Genomic DNA, 12,656 nt, shown 5'->3' with positions numbered 1-12,656 from the left:
CCTCGACAAAATCTATTTTCAACTAATATGTGCTTTTATTTGGTCACTTGAAGCTTTAAATTTTTCGATTGAATGGTTCTTTAAATAGTTAATAGATTGACCAAGAAACAGGGCATGTCAAAGAGGGTGCCTGTCAAAGCTCTAAAACATAACAGAGTAAGTGTTATGTTTCATTATTCTGGAAATTAGAGACGTTGCAATGCATTACTTAAAACAACCAGAAAACGATAGCACCACCAGAATAAGAAGGTACAAGCACGGATTTACAACCAAGAATATTGTTGCCGTCATAAAATCATAGCACAACCAGGAATTCATAGGTCCATTACCGAACTAGAATTGGATATCAAAACAACATCACTAAACTCTGTCCCCTTGAGATATCTACCATCATTATTACCCTGATACATGGAGAGCAGAACAACATAACAAGTACTCAAATTTTTAGTCTATATCAGACTCAACCAATTGAAAAGACCGTATAAGCACACGTGATAGACGAAGTTGAATCATAGGATTATGCCATTTGATCTGCACCTTCTTCCTCTTCGTACTCGTATTCATCCTCCTCGTCAGCAGTCGCATCTTGATATTGCTGGTATTCTGAGACCAAGTCATTCATATTACTTTCTGCTTCAGTGAACTCCATTTCATCCATACCTTCACCAGTGTACCAGTGCAAGAAAGCCTTCCTCCTAAACATAGCAGTAAATTGCTCACTCACTCTTCTGAACATTTCCTGTATAGAGGTAGAGTTGCCAATGAAAGTCGATGCCATTGAAAGGCCCCTGGGAGGAATGTCGCAGACACTTGATTTCACATTGTTGGGAATCCATTCCACAAAGTAGGAGGAGTTCTTATTTTGAACATTGATCATCTGCTCATCCACTTCCTTGGTACTCATTTTACCCCGAAACATCGCAGAAGCAGTAAGGTAACGGCCGTGTCGCGGGTCAGCAGCACACATCATATTCTTTGAGTCCCACATTTGTTGGGTCAGCTCAGGAACAGTAAGGGTACGGTACTGCTGAGAACCACGTGAAGTCAGAGGAGCAAACCCCACCATAAAGAAATGTAGACGAGGGAATGGAATCAAGTTAACAGCCAGCTTGCGGAGATCGGAATTAAGTTGACCAGGGAACCGAAGGCAGCAGGTGACTCCACTCATTGTTGCAGATATCAAGTGGTTAAGATCACCAACTGTTACAGCAAGTGCGGTCTGAGTAAAATTAAAGTAAACATGCAAAATCGAACAAAATTAAACATGCAACACCATTCTAAAACCTAATTAAATTTTTTTATAATTATGTTATTCTATGACAATAAAAATCTTCCTATGACAACAAAAAATAAAAAAAATACCACGCGACAAAAAAAAATATAAAGGTATTGTACTTACAGCTAGGAGTTGTAAGCTTTAAAGTCCTGAAACAGATATCATACAGAGCTTCGTTATCCAGAACCATGCATTCATCTGCATTCTCTACCAACTGATGAACAGAGAGGGTGGCATTGTAAGGTTCTACCACAGTATCAGAAACCTTTGGTGATGGAAATACAGAGAATGTGAGCATCATCCTGTCAGGGTATTCTTCTCTGATTTTTGAAATCAACAAGGTACCCATCCCAGAACCAGTTCCCCCGCCAAGAGAATGGCAGACTTGAAATCCTACCAAAAACAAAAAGGAGGAATTATAGAATAACAAGCGATGAAAAACATCAAACATACCCAGAAAATTCGAAACAATTTCCACCAATAAGAAATAGATTAGAACAACATGGACAGCAAAGCTCAACAGTTATTGTCTTGAGAATTCTACACCAGCAAAACTTGGAAAATGATGTATGCATTATAAGATTACATAACTATTTTCTGAACCAGATTGTAACAAAAAAAACAAGCTTATTTTACAACTTCATAGTGCGGTCATTTAGTTCCCCAATATATCATACAGACATACAGTCAAATATTAATTATATAGCACACGGTAATATTTACATCACTCTTCCATCAAACTATAGGAATTAATTATCATAGAATACTCTACCTAGAAATTATATACAAAACTTTTTTAGAATTGTTAGACCAAGCAATTACCTTGCAGGCAGTCACAGTTCTCAGCTTCCTTTCTCACAACATCTAGAACTGAATCGATAAGTTCTGCACCCTCAGTGTAATGTCCTTTGGCCCAATTATTACCAGCACCGGACTGGCCGAATACAAAGTTGTCAGGGCGGAAGATCTGCCCATAGGGACCAGTTCTAACACTGTCCATAGTGCCGGGCTCCAGATCCATGAGAACAGCTCGTGGAACAAACCTTCCGCAAGAAGCTTCATTGTAGTACACATTCACGCGTTCCAGTTGCAAATCTGACGTCCCGACATACTTTCCAGTTGGATCAATTCCATGTTCCTCACACACAACCTCCCAGAACTTCGATCCAATCTGGTTACCACACTGACCACCCTGAACATGTAGAATTTCCCTCATCTTTCCTGAAAAGGGGGTAATACATTAATTTATACAGCTATAACTAGGTCATCAAAATCTAAAATTCAACTAGATTTTAATTTCTCATGTTGAAAAGATGTTTGATAAAAATTATCAAAAGACAGTGTTGGAGATTATATACATTACTTCTAATCAAGTGTATTAATTAAGAAGAGTCTGTGATGTTTAAGTTCAGATAACTATAGAGTTATGGTTTTAAAAAGTAATTCTATTATAATGTAGGTTTTTCGTGTTGAAAAATCTCAGATACAAATTCAAGTAACAAATTAAGTATGTAACAATTAGTAAAATCAGATCTAGCTTCTCTGGAAACAAATAAACTTCAACGAAAACCAAATCAAATACATAAATCATCATATTTACAAATATACGCAAAATCTCAGAGATTGACAGATCTAGCCATGTCATAAACTCAGATCACTGTATTTTTTATTTATTTATTTTTTTTGCTAAATAAATAATAAACTGAAGAGATCACTGTATTTAACAGACAGATCTGCCAATGCAACACTAAACTACAACAGAATCACAGATCAAAAAACTTCAAGCCTATTACACAATTATCATAAAAAATCTACAATTTTAAACAGCTTAAAATCAAAAACAGAATTAAATTTATAAAGATCTATCATTCCGAACTAAAAATCATATGCATATCACAAACTTGTCAAAACGCAGTACAATTGAGAGTCAACTAGCGAAATGATATACACAAATCATCATTTATCATCAGAAAATGAATATCTTAGAGACACTAATACAGACAGAGCTCGATCAAAAGTAACCAATGCGTTCAATCATATTAAAAAAAAAGAGAGAGAGAGCGAGCGAGCGAGCGAGCGAGAGCGAGAGCGAGAGAGCGAGAGAGCGAGAGCGAGAGAGCGAGAGAGCGAGAGAGAGAGAGAGAGAGAGAGAGAGAGAGAGAGAGAGAGAGAGACCTGTAAGTGCTGACTGAGAGAGAAATTATCAGGGAGATGGAATGAGTGGAGAGTGGGAGTATGAAGAGAGTGGCAACCCTAAGAAACGGTTTTTATATCTGGGAGAGGGAAGATCTAAGGCCTGATATTTTTTAGTTTAACTACAGATTGATCGATACCGTTCGATAACTAAAATGTAAGGCGCAAATTAGGCTGATCATTAGGATTTTAAATTTCGAAAAGTGCGAATTATTCGAAATGGCTAAGACGTGTCCTGAAATCACTGGTATTGGTTTGACACATGCGTGAGCGTGAAAGCGTCATGATATCCAAAATATATTAATTTGTCATGTTATCCAAAATATATTAATTTGTTAAATATGGAGATTTTTAAGAAATTGGGGGAAATGTATGGTCTGTGTTCAGGACTTCAGGTAAATTATTTAAATACAATGTATATCTAAGAAATATATTCCCTATTTATTTCTTAATTATTTACTCAATTCGGTAATTTATTAAATTTAATCTTTTTCAGGGTTAAATCTTCTCATTCAATAGCGAAGTCTAACAAATTAGCTTACAATTAATCTTGGTGAAGAAAGATTCTTAAAACCAATTATTGATGAGTTATTTGTTTGTTTACGATTTTTACTGCATGCAAACTCTGTTATAGAAATCGGTCGATTTTTCAAAAATCGTCGATAAATCGCTCAAAAATCGGTCAAAAATATTTGTCTGATTTGACTGATTTCCGATAAATCACCGATTAATCATCCGATTTCTTAAAAATCGTCCGATAAATCATAAATCGGTATCTCAACCGAATAATTTTAATTTCCGAAATCTATAACACTGCATGCAAATATGCAAAATACGGCAAGATTAATTAAATCAACCATTGGCCCTTGGAACGGAAAATGTGAGTCATGCCACGTGCACGTTAGCTGGGATTGTCACATGTAACAACCGGACCTGCCTCCTATGTAAAGTAGTGAAAAAAAGGCATTGATTGCTCGTAAGATTTTTAAATTAAATTAGAGTTTTACTAAATGAAATATTTAATATTGGTGTTTGGAAATTAATTTTTTAAAATAGCGACTTGATTACAAAAAATAAATTATAAAAAAACTACTTGAAGAATTTTTATTGATATAAGTTGCTTTTTCAACTAATTTATATAAAAATTATTAAATATTTATGTATTAAACATTTTTGTTCGAAATAGGTACAAATAAATTCAATCATCTAATAAAAATAATTTACTCAATCACTTACTTAAAACAATTAACTCAGTTTATTATAACTAACGATTTATCGCTAATTGATAAATAGGGTCAATTAAATTAGTCAAAGAGGATTAAGACTAGCAAGAAATATTTCCAATATCCTGTTTTTCCTATTTTCTGATTTGTCATATTTATCCTCTAGCACCAATGTGTCAAGGTGTCCAAACAGTTTGTTATAACCTTTTGTCCTCTACTAGCTACTGCAGTATTTTTATGTGCTCATTCTATTTGCATCTAATGATAATCATTTAGTTATCATCTATCTTCTTGATGAAGTTATCATGGTATTAGAGCAACACTAAATGCATATTTGATTTGCTGCACATCTAATTCTTATTTCACATCTCCAGCATCATCGGTCAACCTACAAAAGATTGACAACATCTTCAAATAGTTTCTCGGATCTACTTTTTCAAAACCCTGAATCTTCAAAACCAAAAACCCCTCAATCTTTAAAGATTACCATTTAAAATGACAGCAGGTATATTTACCTTTCAAGACATGGTCAGCCCTATGTTTCTACACCCGTCAGATGGACCAAGCTCCATCCAAATCGATAAACTTCAAGGGTCATCAGACTTTAAAGCATGGAAAAGATCCATGGAAAATTTGGAAATTAGCTTATCAGCAAAACGAAAGCTTGGATTTTGTACTGGAACTGTCACCAAGCCAACAGATGATGAAAACCTAGCAGAGCTCTAAGAGAACACCAACAACATTGTGATTGCGTGACCCATTGGTAATGTATCTCCCACCATAAAGCGATCTATTATATTTTTATCTACTGCTAAAGATATATGGTCAAATCTAGAAAAACGATTTTCACTAACTAATGGCTCTAGAAAGTACAAATTGAACAAAGATCTGTATGAAATTAAGCAGAATAATATGTCAATCAATGATTATTATATTGCGATGAAGAGTGTTTGGGAAGAACTTGAAGCTTTAAACACTCTACCTACAGTATCTAATCCCACAGAGGAAGTGCAGAAACTCCTTCATACCATAACTGTTTATGAAGAAGAATCTAGGTTGTTTCAATTTTTGAATGGTTTAGATGAAATTTACAACGCTCAAAGGAGTCAGCTGCTCTTATTGGTCCCATTACCATCAGTGGAAACAGCCTCAACATCACTTCAACAAGAAGAAGCCCAACGAGAAATGTTGAATCTCACTAAGGTGGACCATGACATCTCTGCCATGTATAACAAAGCTCCCCAGGAAAGAACACATATGTAAGAATCCTGATTTTTTTGTAATATTTTAAAACTTCTGTGAATAGTAACTTGAGATGATTAAGTAATACGTATGGGGATCATCATAAAATGAATAGTGGAATTTTGAGAATCCGAGATCATATTCTTGTTTATCGAGGAAAATAAGTGAATGTAAAAGCCGACGGAATTCGAAGATTCACGATTATACTACGTGTTTTCGTATCCGTAAAGAATGGCGTAGAACCGGGAATACTACGTGAAATAAATAATATATCAAGGTGTTTCTATGATCAAGAGAAGGAATGGAATTGGTTATAGGATTGTAAGCGATAAAAGAAATCGCTACGAAACAAGTCGTTTTACGTGGAAACTATCGGAATGGAACGACGATTGCGTTTACGATAAATAAATGAATAAGAAATTAAATCCCATGCAAGTTGGCCATGCATAACCAAGTCCTAACTAGTAGTTAGGAGTGTAACTAGATGATTAGAAGTTAACTAGAATAGTTAGTGGAATAGTGTTGAATAGTGATGGGAGATAAACAAGTACACAAGCCATATTTCTCCCTTTTCTCACTTCACCACACAATCAAACCAACCCATAACTTTGCCAAATTATTGTCAAATCTGCTGCATACATCCCATATATTCATTATACACTCCCACACTTTAGCCACAAAAGAAAACAACCCCTTTTCCCTCACTTAAAGCTCTCCCATTTTTCATTTCAGCAGTTCGGGTTTTCAGAGCAAGGGAGAAAGAAAAATTCATAACTCAAAATATACTCATTCAAATATCATGAAATTTTTACCATAGCTTCTCTATATCATGGGTAAGCTTAGTACCAAATTTCAGCCTCAAATTATATTTTTTCAATTTTATGAAAATGTTTGAATGAGGTGCTGAAAGGTAACTCCGAAATTCTAACTTGTTTCTTGGTTTTGTTTCTTAAGGATCTAGCCCTTCTAAGTATTTTCTAAGCAAACCAAGCCTCAATAATCCTAGCACTAACCTTCCTAGTGTCCAAGAAGGTATAACTTTCAACCCTTTAAGGTTTTATGGTTGGATTTAAGAGTTATATTTGTTGTAGTGTTAAGATCCAAAGGATTGTGTTTATTTGAGTTTGTATTGATTATGTTCTTGCTAAAGGCTTGAGATGTTGAGTTGTAATCCATGTATTTGGTACTAGATAGAGCATATAAGGTGTATGTGGGTGGATTTTAAGAAGTACTTGTGTTTATGATGGTTATAGGTAGTGATTGTGTTAAGATCAAGTAGTAGAAATTGAGTTTGGGCATTCTTGCACTTGATCTGTTTTCTGCAGGACATTCGGCCATGAAAATGGTTAACATTTGAAAACCACTGGCCATGAATAGATAGATCTTGTTTTTTAGTTTCTATACATGTGTAGATCATCATGAGAATATTTACGGTTTAGGAGTTATGGTCATTTTAGTGTAAAACATTTTTGCGATTAGCCAACTGCACTTAAGTCCACTTGCATGGTGATTTTGAAGGACTTCAAATAATTTCGAGATTCTGGAAAATTATGAAAAATGGATATGATAGTAGAGAAGACTGTCCAAAAAGAATTTTGAGAAAATATTAATTTTTCGATTTTATAAAAATGTTTTGGTAAAGCGAGCACAATTGAGAAACGCATAAAAACCTAGTTTTGACGCGCGTTTTCTCACGTTCGAGCTTAAAACTCGAAATGGAATTTCTAAAGCGAACGATCGATTTCAAAACTCGACCATATTATAAAGTGAGAATATAAGTGTTGAGAATGTGACGATCGGAGATTCGTTATACTTGAGTAGTTGCGAAAGTTGCTTAATAAAAGCGAGACGTTAATCGCGTACTAACTTAGACCGTTGGTTCTTGTTTATAAATCGCCAACCAAACACCAGAGACCATACCACTTCGATTACTCGAGGCAAGTTTTCGAAACCCTATCTCATACTATCCATGCTATATATATACTGTTGTGATATTGATGCCATGATTTACAGTTCAAATATATATGCTTGTCTATGATATCAATGCATACGAATTATGCGATTGTTTACGAAAACAAATTTCGTTTTACACGAGTATGAGAAATTGAAACGTATTTCAAATATAATATATGATAATGGGAGTCGGAGATATTTTAATAAAGATTTAATTCCGGAGAGAGCCGAACGCGAAAGATTTCTATTTCGATACACAGAGTACGTTCGCGTAATATATATATATATCAAGCGAACGATTGAGATTTTGACTTAAACTTCGAGAAATATTGGTTTATTCATTTAAGAGACACCCTTACTTGATTGATTATTTTATAAAGCGATACTTAATGGATTATTAAATATCCAGAAAGTATTTAAAAATATACTGAATAGTTTATAAATCATTTCACGTTATTTAATAAAGATTTAACTATTCAAAGAGCAATTATAGGATACCAAATCATGTTTTGATTATTTGATTAAGGTGTCTCCATTCGTTGGACCTTATTCAGAAATATTTTGTATTTAAGGTTTTTTTATTAATTCATTGAACCTTAATTAGAAATACTTTGTACTTAAGATTTTATCAATTCATTGAACCATATTCAAAGATATTTTATATATAAGGTTTTTATCAATTCATTGAACCTTATACAGAGATGTTTTATTTATAAGATTTTATCAATTCATTGAATCCCTCTTAAATTATTATGAGACCTTAGATATTTAATATCTTCGGACTTCTAAAAACTTATTTAAAATAGACATAGTTCCCAAAGATACTTTCTAAATTATTCAAAACTCTTGAAAGAGATTAATCATTTGAAACATATCAAAACCTTAGGGAACTTAGTCTAGAAGCATAAGAGTTTTGCTTCCTCGTTCAATACAGAACAAGTGAGTAATATATGTGTCACCCTACTACAGATAGGGATTTGAAAATGATTTTAAATTCAAAACTCCGACAACTCCCAAAGATCAATTGAGTTAAAAGTGATGAATAAATCATCTTATTTAAAGGTTAACTTTTAACGACCTATTCCTTCGAAAAAGAATTTTGAGCAAAAGATATGAAATTACACATAGAGGGGGGGGGGGTGAATAGGTGATTATGGCTAACTAGGATTACTTTTAAATTTTACCCGATAATAGCTTACTGAGATTTTATCAACTGAACTATAATCTGACAATGATAGTAAGCTGAGATGACTAAATACAATGCAGAAATAATGTGCAGGAAAGTAAATAGAACACAGAAGAATTTTAGCCAGGTTCGACCCCTAAGCCCCTATGGTCTACGTCCTGGTCCCTTACCAACTTGGTAAGAGAATATATTATTGATCAATAAAGGTTACAACTACAAGATACAACAATATATCTCCCTTTATCCCAGCTGCTGATAATGGCTTGCTGAAACCCTGTTTAAGAACCTGCTCTCTAAGTACTATACTACCCCGTAGTACAAACTCCTCTAGCAAGTACCACTAAACCCTTGTTTCCCTAGCCAACTTATCCAGCAACTAATCAATACAATTTGAACAATACAAATCAATGATAAAGTTTACAACTCAAACTATAAACTCTCTTCAATAAAATACGCGTATATATTTAGAGCTTGAGAGTATATTGAAAACAATAACGATCAGGAGTTGTATGTGTTCTTGCTTGCAAATTCGTCAGTCATAAAACTGCAAGAAACCACATATATAACCACACATTAACGTTTGAAACATTCTCAACAACTTACAACGGCTAGAATCCAATTCTACCGTTTAAGATCGTTGGGATGGTTTCCAACGTTCATGTGTACGTTAGATAGAAGAGAAAGAAAGATGTCCAACGTACAGAAAATATCTCTTCTATTTTGTAGAGGATAAAACGTTTTAATCAGAAGATAGAAGAAAGAGTTTGAAAGAGAAACAAACTCCTATTCTTTAGGAAATCAATTTGAATGATTAAAAACATTTTATAAAAGAGCTCTATATATATCATGCACGTATATTATATTAGAGAAGTCCTTACAACTGATATATATGAAGATCCTATAAAATCTCCATGAAATTCGACTTCCTTGTTGAATCTGGACTGTGCATCTTGGCTTGCTGTTATTCTGACAATCGTAATCATAGCTTGCTGAAATTGATTACTGTCTTATGATAGTTTGCTGTCATGATACTTAAACAGCACTGGCATTAAGCTGTTATATCCTGCAAACATTCTCAAATAACAACATGATGGCTTGCTGTGTTGTGATCATCAAAACTAAGGAGTTACAATCTCCCCCTTTTTGATGATTACACACATTTAGGAGAATTATAAAAACTCCCCCTAAATCTATGCATATCTCAAAATTTAATCAATACTTTATAACATATTACTGCAAATAATTAAGCTGCAAATAACACAAATGCATATCCAACATAACTAACAGCCAACATAAATCAAGTAACAAACCACAAAGTAAACATAATCCAACAGATGAAACAAGTCTTAAACCAACCTTAAACAAACATAAATCTCCTAAATTTCTCCCCCTTAAAGCATCAAAAAGATCTAGGTTGAGGGCTGATAAAAATTATAAGATAAAGCATCAAAACACACAAACATGTAAGCAGCAATAAACATATAATGGCATGTCAAAATTAATAAATCAAATTAAACACAAATTATGACATTTAATAAACAATCATAGTAAGCTAACATGAAAATTGATAGTAAGCTAACATTACCAAATTTCCAAAGATAGCTGGCCATTATACACTGCACATATCAAGTTCCCTTCGAATGGTTGAAAATCTTGCTTCGCCAAGGAGTTTTGTAAAGATATCTGCCAATTGATATTCAGTAGGTACAAAAACTAATTCAATCTTACCTTTGGCAGCATTATCTCTCAAGAAATGATGACGAACATCAATATGCTTTGTTCTTGAGTGATTAACTGGATTCTTTGATATGTTGATGGTGCTAGTGTTGTCACAATAGATTGGAACTTTGCCACACTTGATTCCAAAATCTCGTAGAGTCTGAATCATCCACAAAATTTGAGAGCAACAGCTACCAGCTGCCAAATACTCACCTTCTGCTGTGGATAATGCAACTGAAGTTTGTTTCTTACTTTGCCAAGATACGAGACTTTGTCCTAAATATGTACAAACACCACTTGTGCTCTTTCTATTAGTCTGACAACCTGCATAGTCAGCATCACTATACCCCACAAGATCAAATGTGCTTGTAATAGGATAAAATAACCCAAGATTAATAGTCCCACTTAAATATTGAAATATTCGTTTAACTGCATTTAAGTGTGATTCCTTAGGTTTAGCTTGAAAACGAGCACATACACAAACACTATACATAATATCTGGCCGAGAAGCAGTAAGATATAAAAGACTACCAATCATACCTCTATACTTCTTGATATCAACATCTTTACCTTTTTCATCCGATGTCAGCTTGCTATTTTGATTCATTGGAGTAGATTTCGGCTTGACATTGTCAAAACCAAATCTGGTCAGCAAATTCTTGACATATTTTGATTGATGCACATAAATTCCATCTTTAGATTGTTTAATTTGGAGCCCCAAGAAATAATTGAGCTCACCCATCATGCTCATGTCAAATTCACTGCTCATACACTTAGAAAACCACTCACACATAGAATCATTAGTGGATCCAAAGATTATATCATCTACATATATCTGGACAATCAAAATATCATTACCATTTTGTTTAGTAAATAAAGTAGGATCAATTTTACCTCGAATGAAGCCATTTTTGATCAAAAACTTACTAAGCCTCTTGTACCAAGCCCTTGGTGCTTGCTTTAAGCCATATAATGCCTTCTTAAGCTTGTAGACATAATCTGGATATTGTCCATGTTCAAAACCAGGGGGTTGCTTGACATAAACTTCCTCTTCCAGAAATCCATTAAGAAAAGCACTTTTGACGTCCATTTGATGTAGCTTGATCTTCTTGTAGCATGCATAAGCAAGAAGCATCCTAATTGATTCCAATCTAGCTACTGGAGCATAAGTTTGATCAAAGTCAATGCCTTCTTGTTGGTTGTACCCTTGTGCCACGAGCCTTGCTTTATTTCGAGTAACAGTACCAAATTCATCCACTTTATTCTTGAAAATCCATTTTGTACCAATGATTGAAGCACCATTTGGTGGCTTGACCAGTTCCCAAACATCACATCGTTCGAATTGATTGAGTTCTTCTTGCATAGCCGTGATCCAATTTTCATCTTCAAGTGCTTCTTTGACATTCTTGGGTTCCTCTTGAGCTAAAAATGCAGCATAAGCACAAAAATTTGCAGTGCCTTTTCTTGTCTTGAGACCATCAGAAATATCACCAATAACCTGTTCTGGAGGGTGATTCTTCACTGTCCGTGTAGCTTTTGGCAATGAATGCTTTGCAATATCTTCATGTGAAGTCTTCCTTATCTTAGATGGAGGAGCTAAGTCTTCACCATCATAGATTGACATTTTATCCTTTGCTCTATTTCCTCTAGGACCATCAAGAGTCATCTTTGCCATCTTTATAATTGCATCATCAACTGGAGTAGAAGGTTCTGCTTGCTGATTTCCTGAGGCAGTTTCAATTTCAGCTTGCTGTTTTCCAGAATCAGTCTCTGTTTCAGCTTCCTGTTTTGGAGTAGCCTTCTCTGTTTCAACTTGCTTTTGTCCAGCTTCACCTGCATCATCTTCCTCGTCTCTTGGAAGATC

At 34.4% G+C, this 12,656-nt stretch overlaps 1 protein-coding gene across 1 annotated transcript; it reads right to left on the bottom strand.

Moving 5' to 3' along the window:
• Positions 1-204: 204 nt before the first annotated feature.
• LOC141689892 (tubulin beta-4 chain) lies at positions 205-3,608 on the bottom strand. The gene is made up of 4 exons (XM_074494398.1): positions 3,452-3,608; positions 2,099-2,497; positions 1,400-1,669; positions 205-1,200 (listed from the first exon to the last, which is right to left on the bottom strand). Exons 2-4 carry the CDS (start codon positions 2,490-2,492, stop codon positions 518-520), a joined length of 1,347 nt encoding a protein of 448 aa, XP_074350499.1. The 5' UTR covers positions 2,493-2,497; positions 3,452-3,608; the 3' UTR covers positions 205-517.
• Between the last annotated feature and the right edge of the window lie 9,048 nt (positions 3,609-12,656).

The sequence above is a fragment of the Apium graveolens genome, chromosome 10, assembly GCF_009905375.1.
Source record: "Apium graveolens cultivar Ventura chromosome 10, ASM990537v1, whole genome shotgun sequence".
In the NCBI taxonomy this organism is placed as follows: domain Eukaryota; kingdom Viridiplantae; phylum Streptophyta; class Magnoliopsida; order Apiales; family Apiaceae; genus Apium; species Apium graveolens.
Note: the sequence above shows the minus strand (reverse complement) of the source record. Positions and strands in the feature narration are given on the sequence as shown.

Bases quoted from the DNA above. Each gene is read 5' to 3' on its own strand.
- LOC141689892 (XM_074494398.1), bottom strand. From the start codon at position 2,492: ATGAGGGAAATTCTACATGTTCAGGGTGGTCAGTGTGGTAACCAGATT. The intron at 1,670-2,098 runs GTAATTGCTTGG...TGTTTTTGGTAG, and splicing joins GAACTGTGACTGCCTGCAAG to GATTTCAAGTCTGCCATTCT. The intron at 1,201-1,399 runs GTAAGTACAATA...TTGCTGTAACAG, and splicing joins AAAGCTTACAACTCCTAGCT to TTGGTGATCTTAACCACTTG.